The 24,479-nt window shown below is 41.8% G+C and overlaps 1 protein-coding gene across 1 annotated transcript in view; it reads left to right on the top strand.

The window, feature by feature from the left end:
- The window catches only part of LOC126184287 (serine proteinase stubble), a gene marked incomplete at its 5' end in the record, with an annotated part of 278,456 nt that overhangs the window by 48,639 nt on the left and 205,338 nt on the right, over positions 1 to 24,479 (top strand). Inside the window, 2 exons of the mRNA XM_049926664.1 lie at positions 5,510 to 5,631; positions 13,848 to 14,069. Of these exons, the coding sequence (XP_049782621.1) occupies positions 5,510 to 5,631; positions 13,848 to 14,069 (344 nt within the window). The remainder of the gene's footprint in view (positions 1 to 5,509; positions 5,632 to 13,847; positions 14,070 to 24,479) is intronic.

Raw genomic sequence — 24,479 nt, 5'->3', positions numbered from 1 at the left:
AATGGGTCACGCAACAGATATCAAATTTTAATCAGTTGTACTACATGCTTGAATTTACAGATGATTAGTATTTCAGTCCCACGGACTGTCAGGACGGCGACCAGGCGACCATAGTTGCGGCTTCCACTAACGCAGAAGCAGCAGAGAGGCGTGCCGATAGTGGTGCGCCCACGTACATCATTGGACAGAGGAGTAACTCCAGGTCGACGAGATATAGTTCAGTACCTAAGCATGGGAGGGTCTAGAGAGAACGCATTCGTCATCGTCATGCGGATAACACACCTGTCGTGGTGGTGTTTGGTGACATTTGGTACACAACACTATCACTTCTGGCTGGCACAGGCAATAATAATTTGCACAGCAGCCGTTAAATCCGTGACGTGTTAAGACCGGTGGCTGTGCTCTATCTTCGAGTCCTACCCGATGTAATCTTCCAAAAAGATAACGCAAGACCGCGCGTTGCCTGTGATTTTCCGACCTACCTCGCTCGACATGGAGGATGTTGCACTGTTGCCCTGGCTAACACGTTCTCCGGATTTCTCATCCGTTCAAAACACCTGGTCCTATGCTTCCGAGAGATGGCATGCCACTACTCGCCAACCACTAGGACTGTGGCAGAATTGAAGCAGCACGGAATGACGTACCCGTACCTATCACCCAATCTCAGTTCGATACGATACTCAGTCGAGTTAAAGCCATTGTTGCCGCCAGAGTTGGCAGTTTTGTGTACTAAATCTCAGGCCCTTTATGCCCCTAAGGACCTTTATAATAATTGTAATAAATCAAGCCCTATCGAAGCTCTGTGTATTAAATCTCTGGCCCTTTACACCCCTAACGATCTTCATAATTATTTTAATAAATCAAGCCCTATCGAAATCTCTCCACCTCAACAGGAATCTATCACCACTAGTTGTCGACTCTGTCGGAACTTCTTATGATTTATGAAGTATTTAATTCATTATTTTGGACGTTATTGTAGTTTTATAGTACTCGGGCGGAACTTTACCACATATGTACCTTTCCCTTTATATATCGATTGTTACTTATGCTACGATATTATAACATATAAATCAGTTTTCGAATAAACAATAGTAAAAGCATGTAAAACAAAATATTATCACTTATTCTTCTTTTGCAAAGTCGGTTTGATGTTGTTCAGAGAACTTGTTACTGTTTTTTATTTTTATCGATTTAACAATCGATATCAGGTCAAATATATAACGAACATAGAGTCAGTAACTTTAGAAATATTCACCATATTTTGATATCCCTATCAATATTTGTCATTATCACAATTATTTAAAATAATTTGCACTTGTGAATTATAGCCATTAATGTGAAACTATGTTAATAATAAAAGGCGCAAGTCACCTAGATAGTAATCTGACCTACAGAACTTGTTGGGTTGGTTGACGGATTCGGGGGAGGGGACAAAACAGCGATGTCATCGGTCCGATCGGTTAGGGGAGGATGGGGGAGGAAGTCAGCCGTGCCCTTTGAAAGGAACCATCCCGGCTTTTACCCGAAGTGATTTAGGGAAATCACGGACTACCTAAATCAGGATGGTCGGACGCGGGTTTGAACCGTCATCCTCCCGAGTGCGGATCCAGTGTGCTAACCGCTCCGCCACCTGGCTCGGTGTACAGACCGTTTGGGAGCTCCCAGAATAATTCGTAATTCATATATACTATCTGTCTTAGCACCAAATGAGACTCACCCTCACTCCGAGAATCTGAGAGAGTGAACGCGTGTGAAGGTCTTTGATTTGTGTTGTTAGAAAAACAATGGATCGCTTTTTATCTTTTAAGTGCGTTCCAAGTTCATATTTTCCTTGTGATTGTGGACATTGTTTGTGACTGTGAAACGTATACTGTTAAATGGAAACAAATAGTTATGTTTCAGGCTTGTCATTTACGCATCCCAGGACTCAGTGAAATACATTTATACTACGCAGTTCAAGTATTGGAAATCAGTATAAAGAAGGGTTTCCACGAAAATAATAGTACCAAGTGTGAAGCATACATGTATCGAATTTTCTACGAAATTATATAGTTTCTTTTATAACACGAGTAAAAAATTTGGCGTTTGCATTTTGTGGATGGAAATTGGTACAAAGGCACTCTGTGTAATGTTGTGTTATTGCGTTGTTAGTAGTTTGTCCAACCTACGTTCTTCCTACCTAATTATCTTAAAAATTCTCTTCGGCATTTATTTTGTTAGGGTTTGTGGTTCTTGAGTGAAATAGTCGCCCAATCTTCTCGTATCTCTCTTTTCGTCACACATATGGCTTCAAATTGCCTTCCATTGCTATAAAAACGCCTAGAAAATATTTCCCAGAGGTTTTACACGGGATATAAATCTGGGTTACGTGCTGACCAGGGCAAGACATCGATATCTTTATATTCAAACTACTTTTCGGTTGTAGCAGAAGCATACACAGATGTATTATCTTGTTGATACATTAGACTTTCGTCTCGTAAGTCCTCATTTATTCTAGTCAGTTCTGTCTCTAGCATCTCATTGTACATGTTAGAGTTTATTCTAGTGTTCAGGCAAACAATGCGTGACTTACTTTCAGCGCAGAAGGCTGCCCTAATCACAACACTTCCACCATCAAAATTTCTGCTCATTCTTACGTGCTGCTCTGTTCTCAGATGATGCCGATAATGTTGAAATCCATCCTGCCCATCTAAATTAAACTACTTCTTATTACTGAAGATCACTTTATCCAATTCTGAAGTCCATGACATATGTTTTTGAGCAAATTCCAAATTAGCCTGCTAACGTTTGGTTGTTAGAGTGAGTTTTCAGCCGTTTCTTGAATATAAGATGTTTTTCATGTGACAAAATATGTCGTACACGTCTGACAGTTACTGATAACTGTAAAACGCAACAAGCTGAGATGAATGACGCTTTGCGACCCTTGCTTTGCGGAAAAGTAACCCTTTGTATGCCTTAAATAAGTTTCTACTTCGCCTATATGTTCCGTTCTGTCCCTATCATGCGCCCAATCTAACGAAATTATCAATCGCTGTACTTGAACAGCTCAGATACTTGGCAGACTTACGACTAGAGGGTCCCGTTTCCTTCTACATACCGAGTTTTCCTTTTTCATCACATGGTAACTGTTTTTCACGTGACGTTGTCGCAATAATGGTTTACGTTCACAACACGCATTGTCACTAATGGTGTCTGTTTCATATTTACAATCAAGTCACTTACATACAATAGCACAGAGCCGACTGCCTTTATACCGAGTTTCACATTCTATCGCTTGAATCGTTCATGCGTTATGATAATAGCTGAAAAGTTTGTGTGAAAAAAGTTACATGGGACAACGGGGGCCATAATATGACGTTCGATTTTTGTTGCTAGTTGGGGTCGCGATAGGGATATTAAGGTCAGCATCGTTTTTTCAATGGGATGCTAAAGTTTGGTACTTATTTTCTGACAGCGGCTATCGAGACGAATCCAATGATGTGTAACAGTACGGTCTTTGAAGTTCGACAAAGGTCAGGATGTTGGCATGAACGTCCATTTGCAGAAGGTGTTCGAAGTGATGACCATTGGTATCAATGCAGTACTGCGATCTTCTTATCACGGATTGAGTGGTGTTCCTAATAACTTCGGCACTTATCGAAGCACTTGCTCTGACAGTTCTCTCTCGTATAACGTGCAAGTAGTAAATATTCGCCAAATACACCCTATCCATCTAACGTGCCATTGACATGTAAACACCATTCGACGGTTTCGCAATACAATACTAATAGGAACGATAAGACTAGTATCGTCGAATCAAGTGAATGTGAATGATGTATTCCTTCAAAGAACAAGTCGATATGCTTCTCATTTACGGAGAATGCTAACGAAATTCAGTGAGAGCTACAGACTTATACGCTGGAAGATATCCTCAAAGTACTCACCCTACACATCGTACGTAGAAATATCTGAATGATAAACTGAGAACAATTGGATATTTAACGCTTCGGAAACATATCCGACAAAGGAAAGTTAGTAACGACGAAACGGAAATTGGTACTCTTGTCATTGTGGTTCGAGATCCTTGTGTTAGTGACTCACTCTGTATACTGTACTACTGCTATCAAATGCGACACCATTTGACTGCATTTGTCGGTATACTAGATTTCATATTATTGCATATACATTGTGCACAACTATTCAAACTGACAATGTTAATTTTCCTGCAAATACCCATGCCTATACACTGATTTCCACTACTGCATGAAGAACACCGGACATTGAAGCCATATGCAAGTTAAGTAAATAATCGACTGTATGTGTGAAAAGTCCTCTCTTGAGCTTTATTAATAAACATTGCTAAAAAATTGATTATCACGCATGTGCAATGATATTAACTTTTAATAATCTGAACATGAATAATAAAGAGAGGATCTTCACAATATTCAGTCATCTATTGTTCCTGCTGTACTCTATAAGGATAATATGTAAAATTTCGTTGTCTGCTGGACTTCCTACATCTACATGGAAACTCTGCAAGTCACATTTAAGTGCCTGGCAGAGTGTTCATCGAATCACCTTCACAATAACTCTCTATTATTTCAATCTCGTACAGCGCGCGGAAAAAGCGAACACCTACATCTTTCCGTAATCGCTTTGATTTGCCCTATCTTATTATGATGATCGTTTCTCCCTATGTAGTTCAGCGTCAACAAAATATTTTCGCATTCGGAGGAGAAAGTTGGTGATTTAAATTTCGTGAGAAGTTTCCGCCGTCACGAAATACTCCTTTGTTTTAATGATGTCCACCCCAAACCCTGTATCATTTCAGTGACACTCTCTCTCCTATTTCGCGATAATACAAAACTTGCTGCCCTTCTTTGAACTTTCTCGATGTACTCCATCAGTCCTATCTGGCAAGGATCCCGCACCGCGCAGCAGTATACTAAAATAGGATGGACAAGCGTAGTGTAGGCAGTCTCTTTAGTATATCTGTTACATTTTCTAAGTGTCCTGCCAATAAAACGCAGTCTTTAGTTAGCCTTCCCCAACAATATTTCCTGTGTGTTCCTTCCAATTTAAGTTGTTCGTAATTGTAATTTCTAGGTATTTAGTTGAATTTACGGCCTTCAGAAATGACTGATTTATGGTATAATCGAAGTTTAACCGATTGCTTTTAGCACTCATATAGATGACCTCACACTTTTCGTTATTTAGGGTCAATTGCCAATTGTCAATTTTTGCACTATACAGATACCTTTCTAAATAGTTTTGCAGTTTGTTTTGATATTCTGATGACTTTACTAGTCTAAAACGACAGCATAATCTGCAGACAGCCTAAGACGGCTGTTCAGATTCTCTCTCAAATCGTTCCTGTACATAAGGAACAGCAAAGGGCCTATAACACTACCTCGGGGAGCGCCATAAACCACTTCTGTTTTCTGTTTCAGTCTGGGTTCGCAGCTGTATATTTGTGTAAGAAGTAGCAGTGGCAGGATGCTGAGGATGAGCTATGCTGGTGTGCTTGCAGGCCGAGCCCACAGCGCGAGCGGAGCCCGCGGCTGGTGTTCCGGGATCCCGACGCACCGGGGACGCTGCCCGCCTTCTACCCGCAGCACAACGGTCTCAGCTCGCCGGCCGACGACCCGCGGGGTACGTTGCACAATCAACCAAACCATAGATCCGTATTACGCTGTCAAAGTTCTTTGACAAACTCTTATAAAGGCTAGTACCATGCTCCGACTTTTATAGGAAATGTGATACAAATACTCCTGTACAGCGCGAAATACAAGGGACGTTTGGCAAAGATCCTATGCAGTGTAATACGGGGCTAACCGTGACGCGACTTCAGCGACAGTACACCAAATCTCTGCCTTCACCTCAATTTCTTCTACTTTTACGTATACTTAACAGACTACGTAATTAAATAGGCATACAAACTTTCGGCAGTGTAGTGCCATCCCTGGGTGTTTACCAATGCCTTTCTATAGTGATTCACATTTCAGTAGAAGCATACAGGGTGAACATTAAAAAAACCGACAAACTGCGCTGACACGTTAGATGGCGATGATGAATAAAAGTTCCTCTGACCAGGCGCCGTGTGCTCCTTATGTGTTGCAGGCTGTGTGATTGATACAGAGTACTGTATGCAGTAGAACTGTCCGGTACCCTCACAGACACCAACCACATCACACAACATTTCAAGCCCTTTTTGGGCGTTTGTGTGATCATGGGTCCTTCCAGACAGGTGAACGTGCAGGGAAGCGGCGGACTGTGCGTACACCAGATTCTGAGGACCGGGTACTACAGGGTATTGAGATGAGCCCTAGTACAAGCTCCAGGCAAGTGGCCTGCCAACATGGTGTAAGCCAGAGTATTATTATGTGTATCCTGCATGACAACCGGTCTTATCCCCTTCACCTGCAACGAGTGCAAGGACTATCAGCAGCGGATGTCCCTCTACGGGAAGGATTTTTGCACCAGACCATCACAATTGTGGGATTTCTGTCGTCAGTCCCCTTTACGAGAGACCATTCTGCTGCTTACAGTACGCTGCGTCAATCACACAGCCTGCAACACACAAGGAACACACGACACGCAGTCAGAGGAACTTTCATTTGTCTGCACCGTCTACCGCGGGAACGACGCACTTTTGGACACATGTTAATGTAACCTTCTTTTCCTCCATTTCGAGTCAGGAATATGTTCTTGCAGTTTGTCGGCTTTATTAATGTTCGCCCTGCATAGCGTCCCTTCCGTCTCTGTGGCTCATCAGTTGAAGATATAAGATATCTTGCTTCCTTGATATCTTGGTTGCTTCTGTGATGGCTCGTTTTCCGACCGCCTAAGTAGATAAAGGAGATGCTAAGTCCAACTGAGTACAGTCTCGACCTCAGGGTCCCTGGGATTTATAAAAGTCCATGTGATTGGGAAATCAACTACATCGTCTAGTCTATCTGTGTTGTTTCCAGTGAACGCCAGCGATAAATTTAAAGTTGAGAATTTGACAGATCTGCAGTTCCTGAGAACAACACCAGAAATAAATACAAAACAGAGTTTGATGAAGCTATAATCTCCTCTCATGCTTATGTATACTGTGATTCTGTTACTAAAGAGGCAGTGGAAATTAGAATCTGCGAGTATAACTCCGTCCGAGACAGCAGATATAAACTTAGCGGTCCGTGGAAGCGAGCTCTCGACGCTGATACAGAGAAATTCGGTGAATTGTTTACGCTCCTACGGGAGCGATGGCGCTACCAACGCATACTTTGACGCAATCTGTGGTTGCATGGTGTAATGGTAACGTACGCAGCCTGCTATTGACCATAAAAGGCCAACCAAAGCAGAAATATCTTGGCTGTCTCCAACCTAATAGAGACACCAAAATTTTGCTTAGAACACGTTACAAAGCAATTATATTGTTGAATGTCTTCGTATACGGTAGCTGAGAAACGCTCTGAACTGCGACACTCACTACGGGACTACAATTCATTCTCGAAAGAAATACATGACCACTTCAAATTTGTTGTGTAAAAATTCAATACCTCTGTTTTGAGTCCTGAATTTAATGTAGCTTTAACAAATGCATCGCAGTTTAGTGTCAAAAGGAATATACCTACCCTCATGGAACGCTAATCTAGCAGTTATCCAGCTGAACCGTTTATCTACGGAACGTTTAGGTTTTACAGAATCTTTGCTCTATACACAAAAATTTGCAAAACGTAGCTTAACGCGAACGCAATAATAGGAATGGAGCAGTAAAATCGATAAGCACCTGACAAAATTCTGAAAAGGCCTAATTGTTTCAAGAATATGGGTCAGATAGTCTGAAAATGGTGAAGGATCTCTAAAGTAAATGGTATCATTTGTCAGGCTGTTATTCAATGTACATATCACAGTTATAATGGAGTTCGAAGTTAATATTCATTCCGATAAAAACTGACTCGTTAATATCTTGTTCACTATTTCTCCAGTGGCTGTCACTACATCACCACACCCAGTCAATATGCAAAATAGAATAGTATTGTGCTTATTGTTTGCTCATTGTGGACAAGTAGAGGATCTGGAAACTTCAAGAGAGAGTTGGGTGCAGAGGATTGTGGGAGGGAGCGGCGGTGGGGGGGGTGGTGCATGGAAGTGGGACTGTATAGTTTCCAATGACATCGCACCCTTTCTGTCCCGTTGTCCATTTAATGCGTAGTTGTCGTAATCACAGCAACATTTATCTTAAACATATCCTTTTAACGGTCTTTTTCAAGATGCGCTAGCCACAGGGATTCGAACCTATAGATTCTGATTATACAGAAGACCTTCACCACAGATCATAAAACGTTAGCTTCAGTTACGTACCCTGCGAAGTGTATATCAAATGGGCAACTGTCTCTCATGTGATAAACGAAATTGGTTAACAGAAGATTAACAGACTTTTATGGAAACAATGTTTTCCACAGATTAACTTTTTTTGAAGATCAATACATACAGCTGGTGGTTTTTAATATTTGTCATTTCCTGTAGATCGACTGATCCTAATATGTTTCTCCTTTCCGAACGAGATGCGGTTCTATCGCACGCACATTCAGCAGGCACTCGACAGTGTCAGCAAATAAAGGAGCTAAATAAGTTACAAGTACGCTACGCCAGTCAAAGCTTGTGTCTAACACATTCTCAGCAGATTTACTAAATAACAATGTTATAATTTTCTAAGGAACCACTCCCTGATATTTTATCAACAAATAAAAAGTTTGCTTCGTTGAGGCATACTGCCAGGGATGGTAGGTCCGCAGCTATTACGTACTGAGGAAATCGGACAATTGGTTTTTTATTTCGTCCGTCTCAGTTGCAGTGAGATAAAATTCAGCTGTAGTGGTTACCGATTTCGGACAGAAACATCCATTTTCAAGCAACACTGTCTGGTTGTGTCAGTCAGTAGCAACGGACGCATAGGCTAATATCAATGAGGATCCTTGTTGTCCACTGTATACTTTGCTGTACGTTTTGGCGTCATATTGAATAGACAAGTACGGTTAATAGCAAGTTGTGTAATTAGGAGTATCCGCCAGTTTTCATTCTCTACCTGACAAGGACAATCTCCGACTTTTCCACGTATTCTGATCGTCAGCTTTAGTCACCGCCTACACATCTCGTAGATGTCTATACTGCCGTCGGCTACGTTGCTTATTATCACGAGATTCCAGCAAAACATTTCCTTAACAAGTCCAATCGTCTGCTTGTACAACTAACCACATCCATTTCAGTCTCATAACGGTCGATGTAACACTCTTAACACCTCTATTTGATTTCAACCATTTATTAGTCTTCCTCTCACTTTTCGTGATTCGCAAAATGTTTCTTGCCATGTTCCACTGCTCAAATCTCAAAATTTTGAGAATTTCTGCCTGTCTACTACAGGAAATTACTGTTCGCAGTACACCCTAGTTAATGTCATTCCTTTCCCGACATTTATTTTTTGAATATAGCATTTGTTTCCTAAATGAATTATTCCCAACCGCTCGTCGTTTCCAATTACCTTAAGTACACAAATCTGTTAACTGGTTCAATAATGTCACTGTCAATTTGAGATCTCTTACTTTCAGTATAATCATTATACATATACTTTTCTTACAACTGATAATCATCAGCCCTGCTCTTATACGTATCTTATTGGGTTCTTTATTTTTTTCTAAATTTACCTCCATTCAAAGAAAACAAAACAATGTCACCTATAAACCTAATTTTGTTTCACTGAGACCCATTAAAGCATTCCTTCTTCCACTCAGCTTGGCGATTTAAAAACGTGTAACAAGCCTATAGGAAATAGTTTTGATTAAATGTAGTCCACTTGTCTAGCTCCTTCATCAACTCTCATTTTTGTGTGTTCTCTTCGTATTACACTGAGGTACAAAAAGTTATGAGATATCTGGTAACATCGTGTGCGACCTCCTTTCGCCCGGCGTAGGGCAGCAACTCAACGTAGCATGGACTCAATAAGTCGTTGGAAGTCCTCTGCAGAAATACTGAGCCATACTGTCACTATATCTGCTCATAATTGCGAAGGTGTTGATGGTGCAAGATTTTGTGCACGAACTGACATCTCGATTATGTTTGATGAGATTCATGTTAGGCAATCTGGATGGCCAAATCATTCATTCGAAATGTGCAGGATGTTCTTCAAACCAATCCCGAACAATTGTGATCCAGTGGCACGGCGTATTGTCGTCCGCAAAATTTCCATCGTTGATTAGGAACAGTGAGTCCACGAATGGCTGAAAATGATCTCCAAGTAGCCGAACATAACCAGGACCCAGTCCATTCCATGCAAACACAGCCCACACCATTGTGGAGCCAACACCAGCTGCTAAACGCCCTGTTGAGAACTTGGGTCCATGGCTTCGTGGCATCTGGGCCACACTCGAACCCAATCATCCGCTCTTACCATCTGAAATCGGGAATCATCTGACCAGGCCACGGTTTTCCAGTCGTGTGGAGTCCAATCAATATGGTCATAGGCCCACAAGAGACGCTGGAGGCGATGTCGTGCAGTTAGCAAGGGCACTCGCGTCGGTCGTCTGCCAAAGACCATTAACGCTAAATTTCGCCGCACTGTCCCAACGGATACGTGCATGGTACGTCCCACATTTATTTCTGCGGTTATTTCATGCTATGTTGCTTGTTTATTAGCACAGACAGCTCATAAGCAAACGCTGCTGCTCTCGGTCGTTATGTGAAAGCCGTCGGTCACTCCATTGTCCGTGATGAGCAATAATGCTAAATTTGGCATTCTTGGCACACTCTTGGCGCTGTGGATCTTAGAATACTGAATTCCCTAACGATTTCCGAAATGAAATGTCCCATGTGTCTACCTTTATCTATCATTCCGCGTTCAAAGTCTGGTAATTCCTGTCGTACGGCCATAATCATGTCGTAAACCCTTTCACAATGATCACCTAGTACAAATTACAGCTCCCGCAATGCACTGTCATTTTACAGTATACTTTTTGCACGCGATAATACCGCCATCTGATAGGTGTACATCGCCATTCCATGACTTTTGTCACCTCAGTGTGTTTAATTGTAACAAGAGATTTTATATATTACTTACTAAGAGTCCTTGTTTATAAAGGGCTTTTTGCACGTTTTTTCCCAAAACGAGTTCAAAAACTTTCTTGAAATCAGTTACGTGGTCCACTGGGATGTATTTTCTAGCTATTGTCCTATACCCTGATTAAAATTGTGTGTTTCTCAATATCACACAATAGATATTGTAAACACATCACGAGAAGTTACATTCGTACACACTACTCTGATATAACTGTTTTGAAACTGTGTATCATACATGCTATAAAGGCGACACTGCATTTATTAACGTTAGATACCATTTGGGTAGTGTGTGTCGTTACAGCTGTCAAAATAAATTTGTTCGAGTAGTTTAATGAATTACGATGCACAAAGACGTCATGAAAATAACCTTCGCCAATCTGAAACACCTCAGTTTTATTTTTCGTGCAGCATTCTTTTCTGTCTTACCTGATGAAATTAATCTGTAAATTTGTGACTGTGACATATACGAACTGGACAAACTTGACAACCAGTTAAACATTTATTACAGAGAGAATCAATATGCTCCTTTAAAAAGTATTTATGTCATCAAAAGAACCCGAAAAAGTTTCTAAACCTTACTTTTTCATTTAAATAACATTATCATTTCAATAGAAAAGTAAAAATATGCTGCTTAAAAAATTAGGGAATATTTTGGCAGCAGTTTATAGCGAATAAATTGTTTCATTCAAAGTTAATTTCAGATACAAATCCTGTTATTAAAGAATATCCAAATATCCAACAAATAAGTTAAACACAGCACAATGCTAGTTCATTAGATTATACCCTAGTTAGAAAGATTTCGTTCTAGAGAAGTACCTTACAAGAAATTTTCGCTTGTTAGTCACATTTCCAGAAGAAACGCTTAGAGTGAAATATACAGGACAGTAAAGAAAATTTGTGACCATACACACCGAAGGGAGGCTCTCGAAGACTTCAGGCGTTAGAGGAAACATCAAACATATATGTGCTCTTCGCAGACATTAATAGTTTTTTTTTTTCAAACAAAGCTGTTATTACGTTATCACTTCAGTTGTAAGTCGCCCTCTCTTAGAAGAAAAGAGTTGTAGTACAGCCTCCCTGCTTAATACCGGCAGTATCGAGAGGATCACATTTGGCACTGCAGTGATGTGAAGCCCAAAGCGAATCAACTTACAGACTAGAAGTATTGTTGTTTCTTACGACACTGCGACACTTACCGTCGACTGTATGACGTGTGACAATGGCAGAGAAAACTCGACGACATGACAGATTAACCACTTTTCTGAGAAACGTTTATATTCCTTACTGCGCTGTGCAGAGCCAGATGCTAGCGTTCAAAGAATATTTATATTTGCTCCACGACTGGCTCGCAACTTGTCACTTTCTCAAGAAAAACGATTTTTTAAAGGAGTAGAATGTACATCTTTATTTATTGTGTTTATTGCTGCGGTGTTCATTAACAAGGGTAGGCCACGACGTTGTGATCAAGTATTTACTACAAACTTTGTACACCTTTAGTAGACCATTAAAACAACATAATGTGAAAGTAGTAAGGTGTACTACTCTGGCAATTCCGAGAAGTTTGCAAGAGAAGTTTTACGTGTCTACTACATATAGTATATAACTGTGCAAAGAGAGGTTAGTCCCAGTTCACTGTGGTCATGGAGTAAGCGCTAGCGCAGGGCAAAAGGGTCGTGGACGACGCGACGGTTCGAATCTACCAAACTTTTTTTTAAATCTGTATTTTTTTTTCATCACTGGTCACATTAGTTAATTTACATGACATTTGAGAGGTAATATGAAAAAGCACGTGAATCTGCATGAAGTTTCAATTTACGTTTTCCATGTCTATATGACAAATAACATCCTGCAACGTGTGATGTCGACAGCACATCCGACAAGTAATTCTACAGTACTCTTTTGGTCTGGCACACTGTGACTTACTATATATTATTGATTGTGAATAACGTTATTCCCATCATTATTTATCGAGGTTTGACGTGGGCTTACCAAGCCTGTCCGTCGTCTTCGAAAATTTAATTACAAATAGTAAATAGTCATTCATGAGAAAGCATGGGTTTTTTTCGTTGTCGCGCCTCTCAAATGTCATATAAATAAAATAATGGGACCAGTGATGAAAAAAAATGTATTAAAAATTAACATTCGCGAGATTCGAAGTGTCGCCACCTTCCCAACCCTTGTGCCCCGCGCGAATGCTAACCACACGACCACAACGAACTCTTGCTGCCAACACCTTTGCACAGATACATACTTTACATAACAGACGTATGTTGTTTCAATGGTCTACTAAAGTAGAACAAAGTTTGAAGTAAATCCGTGATCCCAACGTCGTGGCCTCCCCTCGTAAGATAACAATCTCTTAGAATTACCTCTTTGAATTGCGTGTTGATTATTACTGTATTTACGTTTTTTTATATAAATGCGTCGAAATTGTGGAATTCAGTTAGTAACGAGTCTCTTTCACGGCTTTTGCCGTCAGGTAGAGGAAAGCGTAATTACAAAATCAGTAATGAAAAGTATGAAGAAGTTCAAGTTACAACGTCTGCTTTCCTTATTTCATAGTATCTGCCAAAATTTTGTTGTAATGTCGTCGTATACTTGCCCAGATTTTATTTCCGCGCTAAGCAAATGGAAACTGTGGGCGCCGGAGAACAGCAGAAGAGCCCGAAAATAAGTAAAACAGCGCAAAATTCTCTAACGTCGGAAGCTTTCGCGGATCCTCCCTGGCCTGTGGACTGGCGAGTAACAGATGTCGGTGGTGTACTTTGTAGAGTACCGAAAACAGCCGTACCCTTTCGCGGGCGACCAGTCGATGTGCTCGCAAGGGACGTGTGAGTTCTTCCTGACTTGCTGGATGTCTGCGGGGCTGCTGGAGGGCAGCTGCGGCGGCTTCCTGTACGCCTGCTGCCAGCGCCGGCCGCCGTCCACGGCCAAGAAGAGCGAGCACTCGCTGGCGCCGCTGCCGGACTACGGGCCTGTGCTCAACGACCCCCGTAAGTAGGCACGTCCGCGCCACGCCGCGCTCCAATTACACGCCACAATGCCCGCCTAACTGCTTACCAACTACCAAGACCAATCTACCTAGTTTATAGCCCACAACTTGGCTGCACAGTCGCACTCGCCAGTCGATGAAGAGCTCTCCAAGCAACGACAGCTGACTACTTAACGCTGCCAGCGCCCGTTTCAACAAACACGCCTTGAAATTAGTTCGAAGTGTTGGTTCTCGACAAGGGACGAGTGCGAGGTAAAGGTGAGATCTTTAGTGACAGACTATACAGCGTGTTCGGAAATTCCCGTTACAAACTTCTAGGACTTGTAGAGGGGAGTGAGTACATAATATTTTGAAGAGGAACCAGTGTAGGGAAACGTACCGTTTCCGTTCTACTACAGTTTAAATTCAGATGTTTACCTCGTCCACATCTGCTTGAGAAATTAAATTAGGCGCGTCGCAGTGCAATTACTAGGTAACAATTCGAAAGGGAGCATAACGGAACATCCACTTATCACTTAAGCACATTTGTTTGTTTTAAACATTAAATGTTTACATTATTTCAAAACAAAACAGAACCCAGCATATTGTACGTACAGAACAGTACTGATGCGTTACAAAAGCGCTTCAGTCCGGAACCGCGCAACTGCTACGCTCGCAGGTTCGAATCCTGCCTTGGGGATGGACGTGTGTGATGTCCTTAGGTTAGTTAGATGTAAATAGTTCTAAGTTCTAGGGGGCCTCAGACGTTAAGTCCCATAGTGCTCAGAGCCATTTTCTTCCTGCCTCTTCCTGCTTACCTCCTCCTCCTCTCTTTCTCTGTCCATTTCCTCCCCACCCTCTCTCTGCTCATCTCCTCCTCCACTCTCTCTGTCTATCTCCTTCTCTTTCTTTTCTCTGCCCTTCTCCTCCTCTTTCCTTACTCTGTCCACCTCCTCCTCTCCCCGCTTTGTCCATTTCCCCCTCCCCATCTCTCTGTGTGTCCTCCCCCCTATCTTTTTACATCTCTTCCTTGCCCTTCGCTGTCTATCGATCTCTTCCTCCTTCCTTCTCTCTCCACGCTATCACGCTCACACCGCTAGGACGCTGGTGGTTCTTACCCCCACAGTATTTTTTTCCAGATCGTAAGTAATATGTATATAAAATTTGGTTGAAATCTTTCCAGGGGTTTAGGATGAGCTTTTAACGCGTGGCTTTGCCTGCGTACGTACATGTCAAATATATTTCACACATACTTAACATATATGGGTACTGTCCGTAAGAAGTTTCCCGAATGGAGTTAGTAGCAAGGAAGTAATATATTTAAACATCTTGCATGATGCGGCAATACATTACGCATCTCATTGTCTGTGACGTTATACCTATCTGTCGTACAATGGCATAAATTTGCTGGTTCGTTCAGTGAAATATGTGAATACTGTCTGCAAAATGTGTCACAAATACAGTTAGTAGCAAGGAAATAATAAATTAAAACGCCGTGTTTCATGCGGCAGTTTTACTGCGTGAACAGCGAAAATATTGTACCTAAGAAGCATGTACTGGTGCACAATCTCCATCCCATCTTATGTATTTTCAGTGTCTAATGCAGTGGCCAGAACTCGTGCCAGCAGATCTTCCTGTCTCTACAGGAGTCTGGTAAAATACACTTTGCATACGACCCCACAAGAAGTAGTCCATAGGAGTTAAATCCGGCGGTCGCTGCGGCCACGAGTTTAGACCGTATCGGCCTGTTCGGATGTCTCCCAACCGCACGTGAGAATAGAGCTGGCGCACCATCATTCTGAAACCACATTTACTGACGGACATTCAGTGGCACAACTTCCAAGAACGGGTGCGATATGTTTTGGGAAGATCAAGCGTGCAGGACGGGTTAGCTTGAATGGAAGGAGATATGGCTATATCACATGACCATCCAGAATACCCGCCAACACGTTAATACCAAAACGGTGGTGAAATCCCTGAACTTGCATGGCACGACGATTTTGTCTGCCCAGACATGGCTGTTTCGCGAGTACAGAACACAATCCGTAGTGAACTTACATTAATCTGTGAACAGTACTGGAGGTGGAAACAGGGGTGTGACGATGCAGCGGTGCATGAACCACGTGCAGTAGGCAATGCGTTGTGCAAAATCATTTGGACCCAAAGCGTGTACCGTTTGTAAGCGGTACGGATGTAATTATTTCTCTCGCAGAACATCCCAGACGATACTGTGACTATTAGTCATTGCACGCTCAGTTATCAAAGTACTCGTTGAAGGGGTTCTCTTCAACGCGATGCACTACATCTTCTTCAAATTGGTGCGTGCGGCGTTGCGGCACCACAGCCTGCCTCCTCACGGTGAAGGTACCTGTTTCTTGAAGGTGCTGTGTAGCTTGGGCAAAATGTTTGTGTAAGGGCGTGCTACGTTGCGGAAAACACTCGTGATACAGCCGACTAGTAACTCTTCCGTTACCTTGAGCTGCATCATACACAAGAGGCATGTCTGTGTATTCAGAAAACGTGTACCGAACCATGTTTACAGTACCGGAGACGTTAAGGCATTGGAAAGGTCTCACAGAAAGGCAGACGTTAAGTGACATCAGGTGACCGTCTGACGTAGTACACGTCATCCTGTCTACACTATTGCCTACCAGAACATTCTGGTAAGCAACTTACAGACTTACCTCGTTCCCACAGCAGACGTGGACGCGTTACACATCTGAACTGAAAAATGGTTCAAATGGCTCTGAGCACTATGGGACTTACCATCTGAGGTCATCAGTCCCCTAGAACTTAGAACTACTTAAACCTAACTAACCTAAGGACATCACACACATCCATGCCCGAGGCCGGATTCGAACCTGCGACCGTAGTACATCTGAACTGAAACCGTCTGAGAACGGAAAACCAGACATGGGTTCCTGTTCAAAATGCTATGTACCCACTACCTTCTACAAGCCCTTGAAGTTCGTAACGGGAATTTCCAAACACTCTTTATATCCATAAATATAGAAATGGATGTACTTATGTATGTATATATTTATGTTCCACATCTCCTGCCAAACCAGTGAAAAGATTTCGACCAAACTTGGTACACATATTGCTTATTCTCTGTAAATCATCGCTGTAGGGGTAAGAACGACTTACCTATGAAAGGAGGGTGAGAAAACAGTGTATCCCACGACGCGTGAATACCCATATTTTAGTCACTCAGTATTTGAGAATGAGAACACTTAATGATTTGCAACAAACTTTACACACAATATGAGATCTTTACGAATTTTTTCCTCGCTGACAAGCCCCACAAAATGATGAAAGGAAAGAAGTTTATCGCTTACTATATTTCCGCTGGTCACACAGTAAAACTGCCGCATGAAACACGGCGTTTTAATTTATTATTTCCTTGCTACTAACTGTATTTGTGACACATTTTGCAGACAGTATTCACATATTTCACTGAATGAACCAGCACAATTATGCCATTGTACGACAGATAGGTATAACGTCACAGACAATCATGCAAGATGTTTAAATATATTACTTCCTTGCTACTAACTCCATTCGGGGAACTTCTTGCGGACAGTACCCAGATATGTTACATATTTGTGAAATATATTTGACATGTACGTACGCAGGCAAAGCCACGCGTTAAAAGCTCATCCTAAACCCCTGGAATGATTTCAACCAAATTTTATATACATATTACTTACGATCCACCCCCCATGAACCATGGACCTTGCCGTTGGTGGGGAGGCTTGCGTGCCTCAGAGATACAGATAGCCGTACCGTAGGTGCAACCACAACGGAGGGGTATCTGTTGAGAGGCCAGACAAACGTGTGGTTCCTGAAGAGGGGCAGCAGCCTTTTCAGTAGTTGCAAGGGCAGCAGTCTGGATGATTGACTGATCTGGCCTTGTAACAATAACCAAAACGGCCTTGCTGTGCTGGTACTGCGAACGGCTGAAAGCAAGGGGAAACTACGGCCGTAATTTTTCCCGAGGGCATGCAGCTTTACTGTATGATTAAATGATGATGGCGTCCTCTTGGGTAAAATATTCCGGAGGTAAAATAATCCCCCATTCGGATCTCCGGGCGGGGACTACTCAAGAGGATGTCGTTATCAGGAGAAAGAAAACTGGCGTTCTACGGATCGGAGCGTGGAATGTCAGATCACTTAATCGGGCAGGTAGGTTAGAAAATTTAAAAAGGGAAATGGATAGGTTAAAGTTAGATATAGTGGGAATTAGTGAAGTTCGGTGGCAGGAGGAACTAGGCTTCTGGTCAGGTGACTACAGGGTTATAAACACAAAATCAAATAGGGGTAATGCAGGAGTAGGTTTAATAATGAATAGGAAAATAGGAATGCGGGTAAGCTACTACAAACAGCATAGTGAACGCATTATTGTGGCCAAGATAGATACGAAGCCCACGCCTACTACAGTAGTACAAGTTTATATGCCAACTAGCTCTGCAGATGATGAAGAAATTCAAGTAATGTATGATGAAATAAAATAAATTATTCAGATAGTGAAGGGAGACGAAAATTTAATAGTCATGGGTGACTGGAATTCGTCAGTAGGAAAAGGGAGAGAAGGAAACGTAGTAGGTGAATATGGATTGGGGCTAAGAAATGAAAGAGGAAGCCGCTTGGTAGAATTTTGCGCAGAGCAGAACTTAATCATAGCTAACACTTGGTTTAAGAACCATGAAAGAAGGTTGTATACATGGAAGAACCCTGGAGATACTAAAAGGTATCAGATAGATTATATAATGGTAAGACAGAGATTTAGAAACCAGGTTTTAAATTGTAAGACATTTGCAGGTGCAGATGTGGACTCTGACCACAATCTATTGGTTATGACCTGTAGATTAAAACTGAAGAAACTGCAAATAGGTGGGAATTTAAAAAGATGGGACCTGGATATACTGAAAGAACCAGAGGTTGTACAGAGTTTCAGGGAGAGCATAAGGGAACAATTGACAGGAATGGGGGAAAGAAATATAGTAGAAGAAGAATGGATAGCTTTTAGGGATGAAGTAGTGAAGGCAGCAGAGGATCAAGTAGGTAAAAAGACGAGGGCTAGTAGAAATCCTTGGGTAACAGAAGAAATATTGAATTTAATTGATGAAAGGAGAAAATATAAAAATGCAGTAAATGAAGCAGGCAAAAAGGAATACAAACGTCTCAAAAATGAGATCGATAGGAAGTGCAAAATGGCAAAGCAGGGATGGCTAGAGGACAAATGTAAGGATGTAGAGGCTTATCTCACTAGGGGTAAGATAGATACTGCCTACAGGAAAATTAAAGAGACCTTTGGAGATAAGAGAACCACTTGTATGAACATCAAGAGCTCAGATGGAAACCCAGTTCTAAGCAAAGAAGGGAAAGCAGAAAGGTGGAAGGAGTATATAGAGGGTCTATACAAGGGCGATGTACTTGAGGACAACATTATGGAAATGGAAGAGGATGTAGATGAAGATGAAATGGGAGATACGATACTGCGTGAAGAGTTTGACAGAGCACGACCTGAGTCGAAACAAGGCGCCCGGAGTAGACAACATTCCATTGGAACTACTGACGGCCTTGGGACAGCCAGTCCTGACAAAACTCTACCATCTGGTGAGCAAGATGTATGAGACAGCCGAAATACCCTCAGACTTCAAGAAGAATATAATAATTCCAATCCCAAAGAAAGCAGGTGTTGACAGATGTGAAAATTACCGAACTATCAGTTTAATAAGCCACAGCTTCAAAATACTAACACGAATTCTTTACAGACGAATGGAAAAACTAGTAGAAGCCGACCTCGGGGAAGATCAGTTTGGATTCCGTAGAAATACTGGAACGCGTGAGGCAATACTGACCTTACGACTTATCTCAGAAGAAAGAATAAGGAAAGGCAAACCTACGTTTATAGCATTTGTAGACTTAGAGAAAGCTTTTGACAATGTTGACTGGAATACTCTCTTTCAAATTCTAAAGGTGGCAGGGGTAAAATACAGGGAGCGAAAGGCTATTTACAATTTGTAAAGAAACCAGATGGCAGTTATAAGAGTCGAGGGACATGAAAGGGAAGCAGTGGTTGGGAAGGGATTAAGACAGGGTTGTAGCCTCTCCCCGATGTTATTCAATCTGTATATTGAGCAAGCAGTAAAGGAAACAAGAGAAAAATTCGGAGTAGGTATTAAAATCCATGGAGAAGAAATAAAAACTTTGAGGTTCGCCGATGACATTGTAATTCTGTCAGACACAGCAAAGGACTTGGAAGAGCAGTTGAACGGAATGGACAGTGTCTTGAAAGGAGGATATAAGATGAACATCAACAAAAGCAAAACGAGGATAATGGAATGTAGTCGGATTAAGTCGGGTGATGCTGAGGGAATTAGATTAGGAAATGAGACACTTAAAGTAGTAAAGGAGTTTTGCTATTTGAGGAGCAAAATAACTGATGATGGTCGAAGTAAAGAGGATATAAAATGTAGACTGGCAATGGCAAGGAAAGCGTTTCTGAAGAAGAGAAATTTGTTAAGATCGAGTATAGATTTAAGTGTCAGGAAGTCATTTCTGATAGTATTTGTATGGAGTGTAGCCATGTATGGAAGTGAAACATGGACGATAAATAGTTTGGACAAGAAGAGAATAGAAGCTTCCGAAATGTGGTGCTACAGAAGAATGCTGAAGATTAGATGGGTAGATCACATAACTAATGAGGAAGTATTGAATAGGATCGGGGAGAAGAGAAGTTTGTGGCACAACTTGACCAGCAGAAGGGATCGGTTGGTAGGACATGTTCTGAGGCATCAAGGGATCACAAATTTAGCATTGGAGGGCAGCGTGGAGGGTAAAAATCGTAGAGGGAGACCAAGAGATGAATACACTAAGCAGATTCAGAAGGATGTAGGTTGCAGTAGGTACTGGGAGATAAAGAAGCTTGCACAGGATAGAGTAGCATGGAGAGCTGCATCAAACCAGTCTCAGGACTGAAGACCACAACAACAACAATTACTTACGATCTGGAAAAAAAATACTGTGGAGCTAAGATCCACCAGCGTCCTAGCAGTGTCAGCGTGGTAGCGTGGAGATAGAAGGAAGGAGGAAGAGATCGACAGACAGCGAAGGGCAAGGAAGAGATGCAAAAAGATAGGGGGGAGGACACACAGAGAGATGGGGAGGGGGAAATGGACGGAGGGTGGAGAGGAGGAGGTGGACAGAGAAAGGAAAGAGGAGGATAAGGGCAGAGAAAAGAAAGAGAAGGAGACAGACAGAGACAGTGGAGGACGAGATAAGCAGAGAGAGGATGGGGAGGAAATGGACAGAGAAAGAGAGGAGGAGGAGGTAAGCAGGAAGAGGCAGGAAGAAAATGGCTCTGAGCACTATGGGACTTAACGTCTGAGGTCATCAGTCCCCTAGAACTTAGAACTATTTAAACCAAAGTAACCTAAGGACATCACACATGTCCATGCCCAGGGCAGTTTTCGAACCTGCGAGCGTAGCGGTCGCGCGGTTCCATGCTGAAGCGCCTATAACCGCTCGGCCACACCGGCCGGCAGGCAGGAAGAGGTGATGGACAGAGAGAGGAGGGAGGAGGCGATGGATAGAAGGGGAAGGAACAGATGGACCGAGGGAGAAGGGCAGATTGACAGAGTGAGAGGAGAAAATGGACACAGAGGGGCAGGAGGATATGCAGAGAGTGAGAGGTAGATGAACAGAGAGAGGGGGTGGACGAGATGGACAGAGAGGGATGAAGCAGGAGACGGACATAGAGGGGAAAAAGGAGGAGGTGGACTAATAGAAGATAGAAATAAATACATACCTGGGCAACATTGGGTATTTAGCTAGTTTTTAATAAAAATACGCTAATTTTCAATGTAGTCCAGTTTTAGCACTACGCATTTTCTCCCATTTTTATTTGTGAATAAATGTCCTCCAACGAAAAATGAGGACAGAGGGTGCAAACGCTGCCATAAGACTAAGAGATTAGATCGTGAGAGGAATTCGTGGCGGGCGGCATCATACCAGTAAGATGATGTTGATGACTCAAAAAAGCTTCGTTCTGTGAATGATGTTCAGAAAGCCCTTCAAACTAACCATCTACACTAGCCCTGCTCTCTTAGTTGAACTCTGGCCGGTTTTGGGCCCAAATTACATTAGATGTGGGAACGGGTGGAAGCAATAAGATGCTAATCTCGTAATTGTATTTTGGCCAAGGACCATGGAAAGATAAAAATTGTAAGCTATTTAGTGATAGTTTCTATATTTTAGGTAAAAATTAGCTAATTTTCAATGTAATCCTCATTTTAACTAATAACTTTCTCCAGTTTTTAGTTCTAGGAGCAGATTTCATGCCCTATGTGATATAGAAATTCTTTCAATCCCTCTGTGGCATGAATCAGCAAACCAGTGTTAAATAGCATTAGTTGAAAACAGTCTTGGTTGCAGTTTTAGTTGTTTTATTTATCAACTACGCGTTTCACCTTATTTAGGCATCTTCAGGCTGATCTTAATTTGGTATTTCTTAGGGTTGTCGTATCGTATGTGGCATCTTAATGGTAGATTCATGTTAAGTCCACAGTAACAAATAGAAGCACAAAATTAATTACATTCTTTTTAAAGTGGTCCAAAATTTGCTGAGAAATTAACTGATGATTTTGCTGTAGGTCAGCTTTGAACGAGAACGGCAACTGTCCTACTCAAAGTTTTTTCATACTTGATTCCTTATGTAGAATAAACGAAACTCTTCCTTCTGAAAAGTCTATGGCAGAGCGTATTTCACAAATTTTTAATCACAGATCGACTTGCACGACATTGTATTCTTTGTGAATGTTCATCCCCGAGGGTTTTATGGTTACATCTAAAATTATTCACCTTAAATCGTCGAAAATAAATAGTCTGTTACACAGTATTCCAGTTTGTCCTTCGAACAACACAGGCGACACGACTACTATAATAACTCGTAAAAACAAATTATGTGCATATCACGTTGACAGTTAACCTTATGTACTGCGCCACATGTACCAACGTAACGGAAACAAAGGTGAACTGATTCTACGCCGTAAACTTTTCAGCTGTTCTTCATAAGATGTATTCTGAGGAGGAGTCTCTATACTCTACAACGCCTTAATTTTTACAAAAGCCTAAGCATCCGTCACCACATACCTTTAGACATGTCTTTGTGAGCTCGTACTAATTAGTCTCGAAATGTCATAGCTTGCGAAAGATGGAGTGGTATGAGATGATCATGCTGAAGTTTTCCGCCTTGAATGATTGAGGAATTTGTAGCACACATGCTAGGCACCGCTGGTACCGAATGTTTGATCGAAAAGGAAACGTACACTATACGGCATTGATCGAGGGTCATATTAACTCTTTATAACCATGAAAATCTGTTCGCCTTAAGACTGCGTGCTGGACTGGCACTGACTATCGGATCCTAGCCATTTCTGTGTGTTACCAGTAGCACCATTACATCATGCTTCACGGGCAGACACAAAACATTAACCTGCCGCTACGCAAATCATAGAACTTGCTTCAAGTAAACATCATAAAGTTTACCTTCATTACGGCAAACCACCTGCTTGTGTGTGGTACGAATTCTTTAACGATTCAAGATAGAAATATCTGAAAAACTAATTATACGTGTGACCGACTGCCTTGCAAACAAAACTATAAAACTAAATGTGTCATTCTCAGAGCGGAGACATTGTCAGAAACGACAACAGCATTAGATGTGCATCAGGAAATTGTTATAAAACGTTAGTGTTTGTTGCCTGCATGAATCTATCGTAAAATCACACACCAGCATGTAATAAGGCGTGACCGAGTTCGGAACACTAACAGTATCGTCGCATGGCAAAGATGATATTTCAAACCCTGTGTTAACATCGGCGCGTTATTTGCCAACGCTTTGCCTTTAGAAAATAATATATAAAAACAATCGGTTGAGACTTTTGTTCCAAAGTTGAAATTTGTTCTTTGCATTTTTACTTTTACTACATTAATTGTTACAAAAGGTTTGAACAACGGAAGGCATTCATTTGTGCAACACACGTACATAAGTCGGTTTTGGGACATCTGAAGTTTTCTTGGCAAGATTTTTTGGTAATTTATTTCTCTGTTTCCTACTCAGTTACTAAGATATGACATTATGAGCTTCAATGATATCACGAAGTCGAATGGAAGCCCGGAAACATATCAACAACCCGTTTACAGCCATTTCAAGTAATGAAGTGAACTGCTCCATTAAAATTACTGGTTCGTCCGACAGAATGATGCACAAAGGATCCGGCAAAATTAAAATTCTATACGATGTTCCATAATACAGTTATTATTGGCTGAAAGAGTTTACGACGATAAAATATTTTGCCAGCAGGAGTGGCCGTGCGGTTCTAGACGCTACAGTCTGGAACCGCAAGACCGCTACGGTCGCAGGTTC

This window comes from Schistocerca cancellata, chromosome 4 (genome assembly GCF_023864275.1).
Source record: "Schistocerca cancellata isolate TAMUIC-IGC-003103 chromosome 4, iqSchCanc2.1, whole genome shotgun sequence".
Classification (NCBI taxonomy): domain Eukaryota; kingdom Metazoa; phylum Arthropoda; class Insecta; order Orthoptera; family Acrididae; genus Schistocerca; species Schistocerca cancellata.
The sequence above is the reverse complement of the archived record's forward strand: the minus strand, read 5'-3'. Positions and strand labels throughout refer to the sequence as shown.